The following is a 19,330-nucleotide window of genomic DNA, read 5'->3' as shown; positions in this document are numbered from 1 at the left end:
CATAACATGACTGTTTTATTGATTCTTATTTAGCCTCTGTGCAGTCCCTCTATCCATTTGCTTTGAATTTTATGATTCATTTATTACAGAATATAATATCATTCTGGATAGGTAGCATTTTTAGAGTCAGGCACATAAATCCTAATCTAGCAATCATCCTCTGTCATACGAGTGACAGGATTTTCATCGATTTTAGTGACACAAGTTTAGGAACAAAATGGCATGTATTATGTACTGTATGATGCAGGTTATTTGATTTAATTAATACTCTACTATCTGTCTGTAGTTACAGTTCATGACCAAAATCAAAACTTGTTAAAATCAGTGGCAATCTCATAATCACTTCTCTATTTGCATGAAGTGGCATTTTTCTGCCATCAGAGAATCTCTTGATGGACTTGACCCTAGTACCAGGTCTGAAAGTAACTCATATTTTACCACAGAAAATACTTTCAGCAACGACACTGAGAGTGTTGTGTACTTGATATACTTGGCTACCTCGCAGTGGGTTAATCTTGGCTAACAGCCAAACATTCACCCAGCTGCTCACAGCTCCTCTCCCCAGCAGGACGAGTCTAGGAAGAATTGGAGTGAGAGAGCTCATGGGTTAAATAAAATCAGGAATACTCTTTATCGATTACTGTTGCAGTATTTGATTGGAAGAAGATTTGATTGGAAGAAGATTTACTGCCAATTAAAATAAAAATGTAACAGCTAGTTTGAGTAGTGCTAAAGGCGAAGACACACGTTAAAAGGACAACTTTTCTCCCTTCTTTTCCCAGGCTCCTCTTAATTCCAAACTCCTCTCTCCGTGACCAGCACAGAGAGAATTGAGGGCACGTACAGTCAGCATGTAACAATTTCTCTTCACTGCTCGTTCCTTCTTACACTTTCCCTCTGCTCTGGCATGGCTTTCCAATCGGCTGCAGTCCTTCCGGTAAATGAGCTCCGGTCTGGGCTTGCCAGAGTTTCTCTGGGTATATCCCTTTGCTCTGGCATGAGTCTGTCAGGGTCTGCAGCGCTCTGCCCCGGAGAGCACCTTCTCATCCCTCTCTGGCCCCGGCGTTCCCTGCTGTTTGTCACCGTTTCTGTCCCCACTTCCCCTCCCCGCGCAGCGTTTCTGCCCTTTCTCAGCGATGCTGTCACGGAGGCACCGCCAGCTTGGCCGAACGGCTCAGCTGTGGCCGCGAAGTGTCCGCTGTGGAGCTGCCAGGAGCCGGCTGTTCCCGAAACGGGAGTATCCCACACCTCTTCCCACAGAGGCCACCCCTCAGCCTCTGCCCCGCTCCCTCTGGCGAATCCTTGCACCACGCGGCTAATACAAACCTAAAAAGCAGCGCGTGACTCAAGTGTAGGGAATAAAGCTAACATTAAAATTGGATTAGAGAGGTCAACAGGACGGCAAATAGAACTTAAATATGGAGGCAGGAATGCTGGATAGGTAATTGAGCTATTCTTGCCCCTTGCTCAATTCTAAATTAAATTTAACTAATTCGGGAAAGCATGGTTGCTCATGGTTGTCATTAAAGACTTGGAGTTAACCTACTCTTGCTTTTTTAAAAGACAAAAGCCAGAAAGAGAGGGAAGTGTGCACGATCCTTACGAAAGGGATAACACGGGCAGGCGGCATCACAGTGCGCCTCCATCAGCGCTCAGAGGCGCCCCGCGAGCTCGTGTCTCTCCTTGTCCCGAAGGCGCGGGAAGTTCTGTCTGTGACTGTGAGTTCGGAAGGATCGTGTCCGCCTGGGGCTTTTCGCCGATCTAACTCGGGCTGCGAGGAGCCAGCGAAGCTGTAGCGAAGTTCCGGCGGCATCCACCCCCACCTGGAGGAGGCGGCGGCACCGCGCGGCTGCTGCGGAGTCGGGCAGGGCTCGGCGGGGATGTGCCGGTGCCCGGGGGTGTGTGCCGGTGCCCGGGAGTGTGTGCCGGTGCCCGGGGATGTGCCGGTGCCCGGGAGTGTGTGCCGGTGCCCGGGGGTGTGTGCCGGTGCCCGGGAGTGTGTGCCGGTGCCCGGGATGTGCCGGTGCCCGGGGGTGTGTGCCGGTGCCCGGGGATGTGTGCCGGTGCCCGGGGATGTGTGCCGGTGCCCGGGGGTGTGTGCCGGTGCCCGGGGATGTGTGCCGGTGCCCGGGGATGTGTGCCGGTGTCCGGGGGTGTGTGCCGGTGCCCGGGGATGTGCCGGTGCCCGGGAGTGTGTGCCGGTGCCCGGGTGTGTGCCGGTGCCCGGGATGTGCCGGTGCTGCCGGCCCCGCGCGGTTCCCGGCGGGAGCGGCGGGCGTGCGCCTCTCCCGGTGCGGCGCGCGGCGCGGCGCGGGGCGGGGGCGGGGCGGGGCGAGGGGCGGGCGGCGCGCGCGGCGCGGGAGCGGGGCGGACGGACGGGCGGCCGCAGACGGCGGCGCGTGCGGGGAGCGAGCGGGCGCGGGGCCGCCTTTCCGGCCGCGGCGAGGAGCGCGGGTGCGGGGCGCGCAGCAAGGTGACGGGCTGGGCCGCCTTCCCTTTCCCCTTCCCCCGGGGCGCCGCTTTCAGGTGGGCGAGGGGGCCCGCCGCGGGCGGCTGTCCCGTCCCCCGCCGGCAGCCCCCGGCCGGGGTCGGGCTCGGGCTCCGCCGTGGGTAACCCCCCTGCCCGTGTTTCCTCTCGCCCAGATGCTCACGGCGGCGGCAGCCTTGGTGTGCGTGTGTGCAGCAGCCTGGTGCAGCCCGGCGGCGGCGGCGGCGGCCGGGGGCAGACCGGACAGCGGCAATTTTCTGGACGATAAACAATGGCTCACGACCGTCTCCCAGTACGACAAGGAGGTCGGGCAGTGGAACAAATTCCGAGACGTAAGTTCAGTCCTTCCACCCTGCCAGCCGGCAGCCGCGCCCAGCCCGCTCCCGCCGGTTCCGTTCCTGCAGGGTGTAGGGCATCCCTCGAGGAGCGGGGGCTGGGGTACTGCCTCAACTTTCCCCCTTTTCCCCGAATTTTAATTCTTAAATAACTGTCTGCGGCGCCTCGGCGAGGAGGCTGGGGGTCCCGCCGGGCAGCTCCCGGTGCGCTCCGCCGCGGAGCGGGCAGGAGCGCCCGGCGTGCCCGGGCCGTGCGGGGCACCCAGCCCGCACCTTGGGACCCGGAGGGTCGGGCCGCGGGAGCCGCTTCCCGCCCTGCGGGGCGCCAGGCGTGGAGGGGGAGAGCCGCGTTCGTCCTCCCTCCTCCCGCTTCCCGCCCCACTGCGGGAGGGGATGCGGTGGGGGCGCGGGGCCGGGGCTCGCCGCTCCGCCGGGGCCGCCTGGGACAGAGCCCCCTCCCTCCCCCCCGCCCTCCCCGGGCACCTGGCAGCAGCGGCAGCGGCCGGCACCGCCGCGTCTCGCCGTGCCCTGTCATTAGTGCCGGCTGGCAGGGCGGGGGAGAAGGGGCAGCGCTCACGGCCGGGTCTCGGTGTCGGGGGTGCGGGGCTTCGGCGCAGCGCTGCGCCGTGTCCGGAGCGCCGTGCCCGGAGCCGGGAGCAGCAGCCCCAGCCTGACCCGAATCTCATCAGTTACGAAACCTGCCGCTGTAAGGTGGCTCTGTCCTCAGCGTGCTTCGCCTGTGCGCCTAGTTCGGGCTGCGTTTGCCGCAAGTTCAGTAAAACGCAACCTATTTTCAAAAGCCGTTCACATTTCTTTCAATAGAAAAGCTTTTCTTTGAGCATCCAGTATCCTGCGTCCCTTGGTGTCACTTTTAAAAATCCGAATTCCAACCATGCAAAATAATTTTCTCTTTTCTTTACTGTTTAACGTACTGGATTTTGATTTGGTGTAAAGCATTGATTTGGTTTGCAACTTCAGAGGCAACAGGTTTCTTCTTGTTCTACAGCCTGCTGGTGACTGCAGTTTGCTGTAGCATAGCAAAGTAAATGTCTCCAATAAGTCTCTTATTTTTCTGAGACCTGGAATGTCTTGTGATGCATGTATTTTCTAGCTTTATGTCTGTGGGATGCTAACTTGGGTATTTATCTTAAGCAACTGGGAAAGAGCTACTAGAGTTGTGGGAGAACTTATTTTCACAATAGTTTTTATTAAACAGCCTAATTCTGGTGTTTGAGAGCACTTCCAGTCAGTCGTCAGATATTTTTGTTTGCCTTCATATCTTAAAAATAAAAGAGCTTAGGTTCATGTGAAAAATATTAGTTCAGTATGCTGTGCATTGGGACCTGTGATTTTGGGGGAAAAAAAAAAACAGGTGAAAATCTGGTGCTATAAAAATGTTCTAGGATTAAAGGCTGCTGCTAGAAAACTCCAAAATACAATCATCAGTTATGTTTTGTAATTGGGCAAAGTCATTTATGTAAGGACTAACCTGCAAGGCTGAGGAAGCTAAGTGCTCTCTAATGCCCGTCTCCTGGGTGCCCACTGACGTGTACTGTAATATTGGATATTAGCCAGATAATTTATTCTGTGACAAGTAGGTGTCCCCAAGGGTTTTAAGAGTGACTGCTTTGAGGAATACTGCATACTGATTCTTCTGAGGCAATTTGCAAATATGCTGCCTTATTTTTACACAGTGTGAGTTTTATAAGGCTGGTGCTTCAGTGAAGTGTATGCTTTTATTTCTTGTGCAGCATGCCTATGTCCTGTTGATTGGTACCCAGTCTGGAATATTTATTTAATATTACAAGGCTCTCCCTGTAAAGCATGGGTAGTTTTCAGTAATTCATAACATATAACTGTAGACCACCATCCAAAATTGTGTTAATCTACCTGCACAAGAATGCATTAGAAAAATATCTTCTAAGAACACTTATCAATTATACTTAAATATAACATGGTGGAGAAGTTTTGCCATCCTACATTTTTATAAAATTAGTAAATTTACTTGTGTGACTGTAATTTGTTGGTTTTGAAATTGTGATTAGCAATGTGATTAGTGATTCCAAAGTGGCCTCCTGTTAAGGAACAGGACAGCAGCATTTGAAACGTGTAGGGGTAACTGTCTTGCAGAGTTAAAATCAAGGTATGCAAGGCCTGTGTTTGTAATTTAATTCTCTGGTCAGAGTAGGATATTTTTTGCAGGCTTTTGATACCCTACAGATGTAAGGGTGAGATGGAATTCTGGTGTGAAAAGAAGTATTTAAAAGCTTAACTTAAGACTTAACTGACAGGACTGATTAATGTGAAAGATAATGACCCTGACTTCTGGCTCATTGGCTCAGTTTCTTAAGAGCTTTAGATCACAGTGAGAAAGAACACAGTCATTCAGAAAGGGAACCCTTACAGAACCTGCTAAACCAGGATATGATATTTTATTTATAAAAAGCCAAAAGCCAAGCCATCTCTAAACCTAGCTCTCTTAACATACCCTAAAATGTCATTTTTGTCACTAAGTGTTATTAATGTGTGATTACTAGCTAAGATATTTTCAGTACTTTGTACAGGCAGAACTGTAACTGACTTGTCATTTCTTTTGAAAGATCTTGATAATTCTGACAAATCTGTTGCAAATAATGCAGTAGGTCTAGGCAAGAACTGTACCTTAACATATAACAGTGGGAAACTAGATGTGTGTTAGAGGCTACCTACCTTCCCACTTCTTTTACTTGAACAAAAATTGAGAATGGTCTTGTTTTTAAATAGGAGACTTTTCATCTTAAAGACGGAGGAGATGGGACGTGTCAAATACCATCTCCATTAAGTTGTATGTGCAAGTCAAACCATTTTGGGTTCTATACAAGGGTACATTTATTTTTTGCCTGAAGTGTGTGGGAGGAAGAGTTTTCAACCCCATCTTGTGCTGCTGCAGTCCAGTTGCTGAGTAGCTGCAACTATTCACATCTGTCAGTAAAGTAAGTCTCAGGGTTCATGTGTTTATTAAGGTTTTCCAAGCTGCCTGGTTAGGCTGCTTCAGCAGCCAGTGCTGTCAGGATGCTGGGAGGTTCTAGCCCATGGGAATGGATCCTCAGTTTATTTCAGGCTTGGGAGCTGAGGCTTTTCAGTAGATGCTGTTAGGGAAATCTTCTTCATTCATATTTTGTTATATTGATAGTGCTTTGTGTTAATGGTTTTATCTATGATGATAGCACTAGACACTTGATAAATATATCTACATATACTGCAGTTTGTCTGAAATAAAGATTATTCCTTTTGAAAAATGTGATTGAGAAATGGCATTACATTTATGCTCTCCTACTTTGAGCATCCTAAATCTTATCTAGCAAATCTTCATTACTCATAATGCTGTAAATCTGTGGAGAAAAACAGAGTATTGGAATATAGCAATTATTTTTCTCTTTCTGATTACTTTCCAAATAGTGGTAGTGTTTTTAATCTTAGAACAAAACAGAGTGGCTTTGTTATTTAAAATAATTTTGTCTTTTTATATCTTTAAAGTCAGTTGGAGAAAATTGCATACAACCTTAGTTGTCTGTTGTATCACTACCTGAAAATCTTTCAGGCTTTTTTCAGAAATTTTAATTTCTTTAAAATACAATGAAGCAAGGTTCTATAGAGTAACTAATTTTAGTAATTGATATTTGTAAGGTGTCTTGTGCATTTGTGTTCATTAAAAAGACTGTATTTTACATGGTAAATTTTATTTGCAGCTGGAAGAGAGATGTTGGGTTTTACTTGCTTGTTAAAAGCAAGTTAAGCAAGATATATACCTTTTCACAGGTCAAAATTTAAGTGATTGCTGTATTTTCAAATTTAAGTTGATAAATGAGTTCCACAACTCAACTGTGTCATAGTATTGCTACAGAATTATAGGGTTGGTTGATCATTTTAACCAGCTGCATCATACTATAGCGTTAACTATCATCCCACCATCTTAATATCAAGGGTGCAGAAAGTAGAAGAAAATTGAACAGACTGTAAAACCAAACAGCTAGGAAGTTTGCACTGGTAGTACTCCTTTTTACTCTGCTTTGCTGTGAGGTTTTCTCACATTGACCATTGAATGTGTTGCCTTCTACATGTGGCAAGTTCGGGCAGCTTGGCTTCCCAGAGGAGTCTTTTGGAAGTATTTAAAGAGTAAGTTTTTTCAACATTAGTGAAAACTGGACCTCTGTGTTTGGAAAGGAGATAAATCGAACATTAGGTCTCCATAGCAATTCAGAATAGCCAGCATTAATTATTCCCTTGTCTGTTTTGGAGGTTTAAGGCTTCTCAAAAGCGAACACTGCCCCTCAGTTAAGCTCCATGCCAACTGTGTGTTACTGTTTTGAGCTGAACATCTCTGTGTGGATCACAACTACATCTTTGTACAGTGGAGAAAGCCAAAGGCCCTTTTAAAGGGGATTCATCACAAGTTCTTTGCACTTTATTGTGGGATTACCATGTAAACATTTGGAAGGTTTTCATGCTTTAAGAGTGGAGTACCAGTGACTTTACTTGAGGAGGAGGAGGACTTTTGTTCAACAAGATTTTTGCAATGGACAAGAAGCCCTCATACTTTATGGAGGACCCTAGATGTACTTTAGAGGAAGTCACTATTTAGGACTGGATAGTGCATCAGTCATAGTCTTTTCTCTAAGTCATGTTAACTCATTAGTTGTGAAAAATGTTTTGGTGGTCTTATTTCTTCAGTACTTTTTATAATTCAGGGTAAAAAACCTTATTATTGGGTATAGCAGCTCTTTTACAGCATGCATATGTCGTGATCATGATGTCAGGAGAAAACGCAATTGAAAACATGAAAGATGAGCTGCTTTTTTGTGTTGCCTTAGACCTAAGTTAAACCAAGATCTTGTAATAAAGTTACTTTTGCAAATAGGGCTTTGAATCTTTTCCACATGCCACTGTTAGCTGAAACTAGCACTCTAAAGTAGTGTCAGTCCCTTTTACCCATGACTTACTTTGTACGATCTGAGTTTTATTAATATGGTGAAGGAGGAAAAATTTTGAAGCCTAGGAGGTCTGACAGAATAAGTATTTTGTACCTTCACCTGTAATTACTGCCTTTGAAATGGAGCTTAATAAGGACTTGACTGCTCTTTTTTAAACTGTAAAATATGGGAAAGTGTTCGGAATTTGTATTAAATTTAATTAATTAGGGAAATTTAAGAAGCTATTGAATTGTTCATAACTTCTAGATAGAATGTAACAAATTATAATGGGAAAGAATAATGCAAATCTTAATTTTTCCTTTCTTCTGTGTTATAGACAAAGGTGTCTAATTTTTATGTGCCTTTAATTCATTCTCGAGTATGGATTCCTGTTTTCTTTTGCAGGATTACTTTTCCTATGGTCTGTTTTTGCTGCCTGTTTCTAGTGCCAAATACTTTTTTTGTCTGAAAAGGCAGAGTCTACTAATCTCAAACTATTGTTAACACTGAACTCTTAAATGTCTCTTGGAAGGCATTAACTTGGAAGCTCTTTATGTAGCTGACGTTTAGAAGTTAAGTAAATGGTAATGTGCTTTTCCTTAGATTGCCCTCATAATCTAAAGTAAAGCTGATAACATTGTTTCATCTTATCTTCATCTCCTTTCTCTGAAGAATAATCTTTATTTTATATGCTGTAGGTTGTTTAGTGGCTATGGATTCCCAGTCTTCTCTTGTCTTTCCATTAAATCTTATTGGGATTGACTCTAGCCATCTGTGCTTATTATGGTGTAGTATATATAGCTTTGTAATTCACAAAAAAATAGATGGTAACAGTAACAGAAACTGCATAGGCTATCTTGGCTTTACAATCTGAAGGGAAAGATGCCTAAGAGGTTTTATAGGGGGTGGCAGAACATAGAAAACAGTGGATTGAGCAGAATTGGAATATTTTTAGACTGACACCATTAATGCTTTTTTCCTATCTCCTTTGTTTCTATTAATTCGTGGTAATTGAAGCATTTGATGTAACTCTCTGCAGAAAACAGAAATAATAGCTTGGATTATTATGTTTGCAAGTCTTGGTCAGTTTCTGAGTGTGGCTCCTCTGACTGAGTTGAAGAAGTTGTCTGTTGTTTCTGTGTCATGTCCATGTTGTCATGACTCTTGGTGTGTCCACGTTCTCCCTGCATGCCCTCCCTTCCCTGCAAGATATGCTGAAGGAAAAAAGAAAACCTTTCAGCAACTGCTACTTTTTTTTGGAACCTAGTTTTAGAGCAACTCCCATGTATTCAAGCCTAAGGAAGCTTTTATTCTAACCACAGTATTTCTATCACTTTTTTATCAGTATTGAAAAAATACTTCAGTAAAATAGCTGTAGTTTTGTTTTGTGCTAATGTTTCTAATGTAGACCTTTTTAAAATTTTTGATATTGATTTTGGAATGTTGTTTCTCCTATTGCTTGTTGTTTTTCTATTATCCTATTTTTCTGAACTTGACATATTTTAATGTCTTAGTAACTATTGATCATTTCCTTTTCTGCATCTCAAAGTCCTACTATGTCTAATGTTAAAAATCTTGCCTGTTTGCTTTAGAAACAAATACTATGGAGGCCATGCTAGTAAATGCCAGCATAGGGGATTGTATTAAATGTTTTTGTAATTTTCATATTTCTTGAAATTTTATTTCTGAAAGAGAAAAGGTAGTGCCTTGTTATATCAGTGATCAGAGCTTCACTGGGCATTCTTACCTAATTTGAACAACCTTTAGTTATTTGTTAGATTTTTTTTAATGTTTTTTCACTTCTACTTTCCCATTTGACACTGATAGATGGCAGCAGAAAAAATTATGTAGGAATTAATGATGTACCTAAAAAAGGTGGTGCACTTTAAGGTAGTAACCTTGGACAGGACACAAGGAGAGATAGAATGAAATTATAACCCATGACAAAGCTTATCACATTATGATGAAGATGTGGTATCAGTGCTCTGTTACTATCTTTGCAAGTGGCTGCTTTAACAGAACACAATAGGAGAATGGGTTAAAAAGATTGAAATAATTCAAAATTTTTGGTACTTCACTACTTCCAAAAAGTATTATTTTAATGTGTTGTTATTAAAGACCGTCCAGTGCTTGACATTTTGCTGCAGAAAATTCTTCTGAATTAATTTTTTATTTTCCTGTGTGATATATAATCATTGACTCAGAAGAGACTGTCAGTTTGGAGCTTGTTCAGTATCTCTCTAAAAATGTCTGCAAGTCATCGAACAATTTTAGGTAGTGCACTTACACTGGGGCCTATATGCGACTGAAAACAAACTCCTTTGACATTTTTGAGCTTGCTCTTGATGATGAAATTCATTCCAGTTGTTAAATCTTTGTAGCATAGCAGTGAGAGGTACAGAAGTTAGTCCTTGTTATATGCTACTGCATGTGAAAAATTATGTGTTCTACCAGCTGTTCATTAAAGCAGCAGGAAGTTATTAATATGAAGAGTGTGGGGATCTATATTTAATGATGCATATATGTTTTGAGGGTTTGGCAAGGCTTGTATTGGTGACTGGAACATCACTTTAGGAGAAAATCCAAGCAATGATTCTTAGAAGAGAAAAGAATAGACTGGTAGGTAAAGGAGCAGTGACAAGAATCTATTGTATAACGCGGCCTTCCAGCCTTTTGCGACAGAGTAAGTTAACCACTTTAGTCAGGCTTAGAAAGTCTGTGTCAAGCTCTGAGAATTCTTGGTATTCATAAAGTTTAGGGCCAGAGAAGACCATTGGATTTGACAACATGCTTGCCTGTGTATAGTGGCTTATTTACTTATATTCTCACACATTATATTGCACCCAAAAATTCTTTGGCGAAAGCATTTCAGGTTTCAGCAATCTTTGTGTGCTACTGGCACAGATAAAGGTTTGCTCTCTAAGGCCTGCACTATGAGGGAATTAATTAGCTGCAATATTCCCAGATGATCTAGGCAACAGATTTATGCTGTTTTGCAGAAGAGTAAGGAAGATCCCCATTTAAATTCATACTGGTCTGATCTGAAAGTGTTTCCTTTTTGGCCCAAATACGAAATGACTGGAATAAATGCTTGATTTTTCTTACACTAATTTGCTATTTAAAAGGACTTCTGTTCTGCCATCTTCATAGCATTTTCTTGTGTGTGTTGTCAATAAAAGCCAATTTCTTTTATGTGAAAAATCACAGTTGATGTTGGAACTTGTTGCAAGCCAATTCAAATCTTAAGGAAGATAGAGAAATGGCTTCAGAGTTTTCATTATGATAGTCCCCATGATACATACTTTTAATCTGGTTTTCAAGTCTTTAAGCGTACTAAGAAATAGGTAGGCAATCTTTTTTCCAACATCCAGGAACAAAACACATGAATGTGAAGAGCTCCTACTTTACAAAGCCAGCAAAGGGCTGTCAGATTGCTAACTGTATTGCAAATAGTGCACAATATTTCATATGTGAACTGGATTAAAGCACACTAAGTGCATAACAATTTTTCTAAATCTTACTCAGTCTAGCATTTCTCTCCTAAACTATTAAACTGTTCCGTTTTTCATACATGTGCTTATTTTTACAGGTGTATATATTTAACTTTATTCAGGACTTCTTGGTAGATAGTTACAAGGTCCTGTTTTGATGAACTCTGGTACTCGGGGCATGAGGGGACAGAATTTTTTTACACTATTAAGAAAAAGACTCAATTATGTTTGAAAAAGAAGCAATTAGTTCCACCTGTAATATCCACTGATATTTCTGGGCTCCTCAAAAGAAAATATCCTCTCAAAGCATGCAGGGATATATGCCCAAAACTGCCTTGTAGTCACTGTAAGTAATGTCTTAGCCAATTTAAATGTAACATGATTATGAATCATGAGATTTCTCTCTGAGATCTGTGGGTGAAGTCTCATAAGGATGGAGAGGGAGGGATATGCAGAAGTAGAATTAACTATGTAGATTTGTACTGACTGAATAAGATAGACAAATAAAACCTCAAAATATTTCAACATTTTTCACTAGTACTGAATGTGGATTTATAAACTGGGTTCTACACAGTGGTAGAACTGTGGTTTGGACAAAAGCTACCATAACCTTCTGTCTTTGCTTGCTTTTTTCCTATGCTGAATGTTTACAATTCCTATCTTTCCTTTATTCATTCCTGTGTAAAAATGATAGTTTCTTAGGGTGTATGAAACTATCACTTTTTTCCTGCAAGCTTTCTAGATTTGGATTGTAGCACACTCTGTAAATAGAATTCTGACATTTTTGAGTACCATAACCCATTGGAAGACAATGTCATTTTTTCCCCCAGAAGGTTTTAAAGTACTGATATTTAGAGTATTTGATGTCCAGCACATGGAAAAGTTGAGCTACTGTGTTGGGTGTTTTTGTTTTGTTTTTTTTTTTAATACGTGAATGAGGCTATGTGTGTGGGAGGGCACACACATCCTTATGCTAACTGGTACTTCAGATCAATAAAAATGTAAAGTGATTTTACGCTGTCTATCCCTCATTTTGTGGAGCAAAATACCTCAAAGAATGTTAGAAGTATTTTATAGGTCCAACCCCACCATGTCTGCAGTTTTATCTTACCATTTGATACTCCATTGATTGCAGATCATTTTTGGATATGTACTGAAGGTGACATGGGTTTAACAATGTTTGTGGTGTGCAGAATGAAGTAATTCTGAATTCATATCTCAGATTTGTGAGGCAGTTATATGCAATAGTTTCAGCTCACTGACTGGAATAACTACATCTTTTTTTACATTCCTATAAATATCACATAAGAACAAGGCAAGTATTGCTACAAACATGTAGAGATTATCAAGAAATGTTTGTTTGAATTCCAGCTTCTCCAAGAAAGGTGGGAGAATTTATAAAAATAATACTTAAAGAAAATGTGAGAAATTATTCTGTGAAGCAAAGCTGATGTTGTTTCTAACAGTGCTTATCTGATTGTAAAATGTGATGGCATCTTACATAGTCAAGGTTTTAAAAAGATCCTTCTTGTCAAACTCTTTTAGCTGGAAAGTAAAGGAATCTTGAATTTCTTTACAATTGGACTGTGGCTTTCCATCCCAGTTTGATTGTAGTTGGACTATTCAACAGCATGAACGTTAGGAAATCTTTTTCCCTAAAATATTGTAAATTGCTGTCAAACCTTATTAATAATAAAGAGTTCATTTGTTTAGTAATATCTGTTTAGTGCTGCTTCTTCTACAGATATGTATGCTTTTTAGTCTAATGCAGATAAAGGTTAGTAATTTGTACGTGCTTAATTACCAGATACACAGATCCTACTCTTGCTTTGTTATATCAGAAAGATGTTTTGTTTTTTTTTAATTACCAAAAAATTACTAGTTGAAGCTAGAATTTCTATAGCTGTAAAATTTTTCACAGTATTTATACAACTGAGTTACAATATGTCAATATGCATCATTCATTTATACTGCATTAAAACAAATTTAAGCTTGAAAATGAAGCATTTTCAGATTTCACAAGTTAATTTTTCAGTTATTTTAACTTAGGTAGCTGTAACCAAACAGCTTGCTCATTAGAACAAAAAACCTGCCAAGAGTAATCAAGCATAGAGATGAAACAAAAGACATTATGATGTATTATTTTATGTCTCATGTTGATCAAGAGAAGTGGTTGATTGAAGGAAAATGAAGGAAAGGAAATAATCTTCATAATGCTGAATTAATTATAATTTCAAAGGGATGTGTAGTCAGCCAACCTTAGAACATCTGAATTGTTAAAGGAAGTTGTTCAAATAGTGTATTTTTAAGGAGTTTCTCAGGAAGTGAAACATTTCTCCTTGAAGATTTAGGATTGTTTTCTTTTCTCCATTTTATCAAATCTTCATTGGATTTCTCTGGGATGATGCTGTATTAGTCTGGATCTGAACCTGGTTTTCAGGGACTCTTGTCTAATGGAGGTCACTGAGGATATGTTCACTGCTGTTTGTGAGAGGTGGAACTTTGCCAGTCTGCTTATTTGAAATCATTATTTGACCATAAAGTCTACAAAACAGGCTTCTGGATATATTTTGCATCTTTGAAAAATGGAAAGAAAGCAAACTTGAACTGGAGAAGAAACTAAGTTATCCAATAAGTCCTTTACATTAGAAAAACCTCTCTAATGGTATAAAGTAGTGTAAATAACAAGATTAATGTGTGTGGGGGTTTTCTTTTATTTTTCTTTTTGCTTTTAGAGGTATAAGAGAATTACAAGTTTGTTGCTACTTATGGAGTACAATGAAAACATTTCTTTATTTTGTTAAGCTACTGTATTTGACTGGGGATTTTATTTTCCTTTTCAAAAAGTTATTTTCCTGAATAAGTTGTTATTCTACAGCTCTTCCCCCTGCCTTCCTTCTTCAGCCATTTGCAAGGTGTAGGCACAAAAAAATCAGTTTCACTGACCTGAATTGAAGTACTTCATTTTGGCTAATTAATCTGAAAGGATTTCTGTTTGTGTATTTAAATTCTGTGTCTGATTGATTTGCTTCATGGAAGTGTAGGTGCCTCTGTGCTTCCTTTACATGCCCAGCTCCTGCAGTGAATTGCAGATTGTATGATCACCCTGCTCTCCCCTTCTGCTGAATCACATGTTGCACTGTGCAAAGCAGCACAGAAAGTCAAGTAAATTGGAGGCTGACAGTTATGAAGTAGAAATAAATAAAGTCAGACAAGCATTAAAAAAGCTGCACAGTGCATAGCAAGACAATATTTCTGAGGCAAGATTTTCATCCTGTATCAGAAAGGCCATTTATATAGATAATAATATTGTTATAAACTAAAGCTGAGTAACCTCTTTTGTCAGAGGTATTAAAGCATCTGTTGCATGGCTTAATTCTGTGGAAAATCACAGGGCTGATGGCAAAACAAAGCACTGGGATGGATTTACACAGTAGCTGTTTCTTGCATCTGGTGCTAGAGTAGATTGATCATCTGGCATCATTAATTCCTAGATGTCCCAAGTAAGGTACAAGTCTGTAAGCAGAACAAGTCAAAACCAGGTTTTGGTAAGATATACCATTGTGTAATTATAACTATATTATTTGAAGTCTGTATTTAATCTCTGTTCATATTATGGTATATCCTGCTTAAGTCTTAAGTGAAGTTCTGTTACACCTGTCTCAGATTTATTTTCTTAATAAATTACTCAATCATTTGATGTTTCTAACATTTGTATTTTTCCGGAATCTTTATTCAGAAAACTGCTAAGCTATTTATTTCCTTCCTTGACTAGGCAAAACAATGGGTTGTAAATGTTTACATATTGTCGCTAAAATAAAAATATTTGTCACTTTCCTTTTATGGCATTCACCAGAAAATTAGAAATGAGGGTAGAATGAAGTGAAAGTCAAAATTTTATTGCTCTTATATCAGCTGTAGGGATTTGCAGCAATTATTTTATCCATGTGGAGATTTCTTTCACACTGGTCACAGTGATAAATGTCCCTTTCTATTCAACCTCTACACCAGGTTCAAGTCCCTGGTCAGTCCCATAAACACCTCAAGTGTTGTTTGGAGTCTCCAGGCAAGAACCAGTGATTTTATGCCTTTTCTACACCAGTTTATTTTTATGTATTTGGTATGAAAGAACTGGACAAATGGGTGAAGGAAGAATTTCTTCCTTTTTCAACCTGGATCTAAATAATCAAGATCACCCCTGTTGTAAACAGTTAAATGCATGAGACTATAAACTCTGAAACTGAAGGTCAACAGCACCAGCCATCCTTGGGGGCTGGAGTTAGTGAGCATGCAAATTGCCTGCCCTCCCTGAACCTGGATGAGTGGAAAGCTGGGCAGTACAGTTGCATTGTATCAGAAATAGAACATCTTATCTAAAAAACTCGAGTATCAATTCAGCATTCCAGATCTTATCACTTAGGTCATGAATTTGGAAGAATTTTTCTCTCATTCTATTTTTGTTTTTTCTGACATGTAGACTGTATAAGTCTGGAAGTCATCCTGCTTTCCTCCTGCAACTTCAAATTTCTTAAAAAAGGACTTGAATGAATGGTGTACTTGCTGAAGTTAAATATCTGTAACAAGAATCTGTTTTATTTTTGTGTGTATTCTATGAAATTTGACTGTGAATCTTAGATAATGCCTTCTTGCTTTTCAATATATAGGTGCTTTCATTTTTTTGTCATTTGGTGGTTTTCTTTTTTTATTATTATTTTTTATTATCCATTTAGAAGGAATTATATACCTAATTTTAATATAAACCAGGGCAGTTTGGCACAGAAAATGTCCTGTAAAAAACTATATTGTTCACTGAGACAAAGGTTTAAGAAGAAATTGAGTTATAGTGGATTAAAAAGAGGTTAAGGGTTTTACTCCAATAGTGTAAAATTAGTTAAGGACTTGACACTGTTTTTAGCTGTGTATTGCTGTTCTGAGTGATTTTTGGCTTGAGTTGTTAGGAACAGATATTTGTAAAGACTGGCTCCCAAGTAGATTAGTAGGACAGGGAAGAATCCTGAAATTTCAAACACTAAGTATTAGCTTTCTGAGAAAAGTTTGTCTTAAAAAACAACACAAATAAGAAATAATTATTCCATATTCTCCTTTGATTTACTGTTTCTCACCTAGTTCTTTGTCATTGCTCAATTTATGTTCTTTTCTCTCTATTTACTTTCTTGCATGCAGCAATTAAATCGGCATTCTTGGGAGAAAGCTTAAGAGCAATTTAGAGGGTTTCTAAAGAAAAATCACTGTTTTGTTATCACATGAATATTGTTTCATGATTTCTTCTGAGCATGGAACAGCACAATTTTTAAACCAATATTCAGCCAAAGGTATTTAAGTACCCATTCTTACCCTATGGATGTGTAGTTACCCTCTGTAGGCAGCCTACTGTGTGTGTTTGTTTGGAGAAGTGGAATTTATGTGATTCTTTTACTAGATCAGATTCCAATTTCTAGGAGTCAGTATTTTACTACACTGAAAAGAGCTTGCTTATTTCCTTAAATCACTTAGTAACCCAATGAAAATAAGACTGAGTGCCAAGTCTTAATTTTCACTGCAACCATTAATGTTTGAACATCACTAATGTTTCATCCTGAAACATCAGTGATGAAATGGTCAGGTATAATGATTTGTTAATATAGCATTATAAAGGTTATATTATAAGATTCAATTTTCAAGTCCAATACCATTGACCAATACTGTGATACAGGTTGGTATCAGTCTTAGAGGGGATCTGACACTGGATTTCTCAGTTTAACCAAAGTGAAAGTGCAGTCATCCTAGTTAATCACCATTGGGACTGATTTCTGCATACTGAATTTGAATATCTCACATCTGGAGTGCTCTGTGTTCTATCCAGCAAAGAGTTTAGGTCTGTGGCTAATGTAAGCCTGGGAACGAGCTTCCTGTGAAATCACTTGCTGTGACTCCATTAAGTAAGATTATTAATTTGTGTTAAGATCATTACTATCTGGCCAGTTTCTATTTTTGCTGTTAATTCCAAAAGTGTATTTTTTTTTAATAGATGAAATGAATGAACTGTTTGCTTTTGGCATAGGTAATGCCTTACTGGTGGGTTTGAGATGACAATATTACTTGGACATTTCAGAGAGCTAAGCTCTGCTACTTTGGAAAGATTAATTGTAGCACCAGTTACTTCGACAGTCTAATTCACATTTCATACACACAGAAAAAGGAAATATGATAAACTGTCAAACTACTGGAGTGTCTGAAATGATTTGGTTCTTTTTTTAGAAAATGTTAAAACCGCTGTATTTTTTGACCACTGAAATTTGCAAACTTCTTTTAAATTAAGTTTGCAATTACTGATGTAGTGTAAGTACCCAAAGCATAGAGTTTGTGGAGGGATCTGCTGTGCAGGAATAAAAAATGTTAGTGCCAGTAAATATCAGATCAGGTGTGTCAAAACATGTAGATTAATTTTTAGATTGTTATTTGCAGGTATAACTAGCCTGAGAAAACACTATCCTTTTCAATTTTTAAAAATTTATTTAAGACGAGTATACATCAAAAACCCAAAATCTTTTCAGTAGTTGATGCAGCTTATCTTATTTGGACATGTTTCAAAATTTTATGCTAAACAGCAAAGCTAAAAGTGAGATTGTGTTAGAGTTTAAGATGGTACTCAGTTTCTGCAGCTTCAGCTATGTATCCCATCTTTTTAGTGTAGTCTTCTGTGCCTAAAAATTCTGTATTTCCTTTATATCTGGACACAAGCCACTCAGCCGTTCCTGTGACATGGCTCTTTCAAAGTTAAACATTTCTGTAACACACAAATCAGCAGTTTATTTTGAACACTGGCTTACAGTACATGATTTGTAGAACTTGCCTTGTTTGTAAACTTACTTCTTCTGCAGATGTGTAGGTCTTTCACAATAGCTTGCTGAAGAATAAGCAATAACTAATCAAGAGCAGCAGAAATCAAGAGCATGACCTCAATTTTTTTATATCCTAGGGGAGCACTTACTATATGAAATGTAACTTGAATATCATGAACTATGGGCCAGGTCTCTTTTAGCAGCCAACCCCTGTAGTTTATGTGCTTGCATTCAGCTAGAGCTGCTACTCTGAAAACTCTATTCTGAAATAGATTTGTATGTTTTTTGGAGTAACTTGGGAAAGTTTTGTGTTGGTAAGAAATTGTTTCAGGTTCTGTAGGGCTATTGATGAATTCAGCAGAAGATGAAAGTAGCTTTAAAACAGAACACGTGCAGAAAGCACTCAGTTTCTAGATAGAAAATAGCCTTATCCAGTGGGATTTCCCTATAGTTTTCTTATAAAATGTGGACTTTTTTGATGTAAAATTAATTATTTTCAGCAAATCTGTTGATTTTTGCTGGAATGTTTGAAACTGTAAACAGTCAGTTTGTCTTCATTACAACTTTTTTTGTAGGAAGTGAAGTTAGAGAAATGTGGTATGGAAAGTTAGTTGCATGCTCATGGACTTGTTGTATTAACTGTTACACAGCACTACCAGTGAGAAAAAAAAAATCACCAGAAGTACTGTTTGTATGTGAAAGGTTCTCACAGGTTGTTGTGAATTCAAGGTAGAACTCTGACCTAAGAACAAAAATGGTGTACTCTATCACACTATGGACAAAAGCCCTCTAAAATACCAGATGGAACTAAATGTGTGGTGTATTGCTCTGTATGAGTGCTGTTAGGCACTTGCAGTTCTCACAGTTGTGAGTTGTGTAGTATTTCACAATACTACAGTATGTTTGTGTTTCTTGGTGGTTTCTGTCAGTGCCTTGCTGCCCCACATCCCTGATTTGGAGCAAAAGTGTGATACTGCAGTGTGGTTTGACAATAGGCATCATATTTTTTGATGGATTTTGGTGATATGTAGAGATGTATGTCATTCTTAGCTTGCATTTTAAAAATGCCCAATGAACCCAAATGACTGAGCAACCAATGAAGCAGAAACTTGCTGCGTGTAATTAATTAAGTTTTCTTGTTATTAAGTTAACATTTGGATTTGGTTGCTTGGTGAATAGTTCTTTAACATACCTAGTCTATTTAAAGGGATAAAATAAATATGCT

At 39.9% G+C, this 19,330-nt stretch overlaps 1 protein-coding gene across 2 annotated transcripts in view; it reads left to right on the top strand.

Annotated features, from left to right (window-relative positions):
• The first annotated feature begins 2,389 nt into the window (after positions 1-2,389).
• Positions 2,390-19,330, top strand: part of SPOCK3 (SPARC (osteonectin), cwcv and kazal like domains proteoglycan 3) — a 167,415-nt gene continuing 150,474 nt past the window's right edge. The window contains exons 1-2 of one of the 2 annotated variants that reach the window (XM_066548250.1): positions 2,390-2,473; positions 2,644-2,820. In XM_066548250.1, the coding sequence (XP_066404347.1) occupies positions 2,644-2,820 (177 nt within the window). In that variant the 5' untranslated portion in view covers positions 2,390-2,473. Of the gene's footprint in view, positions 2,474-2,643; positions 2,821-19,330 lie in introns of those variants that run through there. The other variant, XM_066548252.1, reaches the window with a different exon arrangement.

Source organism: Molothrus aeneus, chromosome 4 (genome assembly GCF_037042795.1).
Source record: "Molothrus aeneus isolate 106 chromosome 4, BPBGC_Maene_1.0, whole genome shotgun sequence".
Lineage (NCBI taxonomy): Eukaryota > Metazoa > Chordata > Aves > Passeriformes > Icteridae > Molothrus > Molothrus aeneus.
The sequence above is the reverse complement of the archived record's forward strand: the minus strand, read 5'-3'. Positions and strand labels throughout refer to the sequence as shown.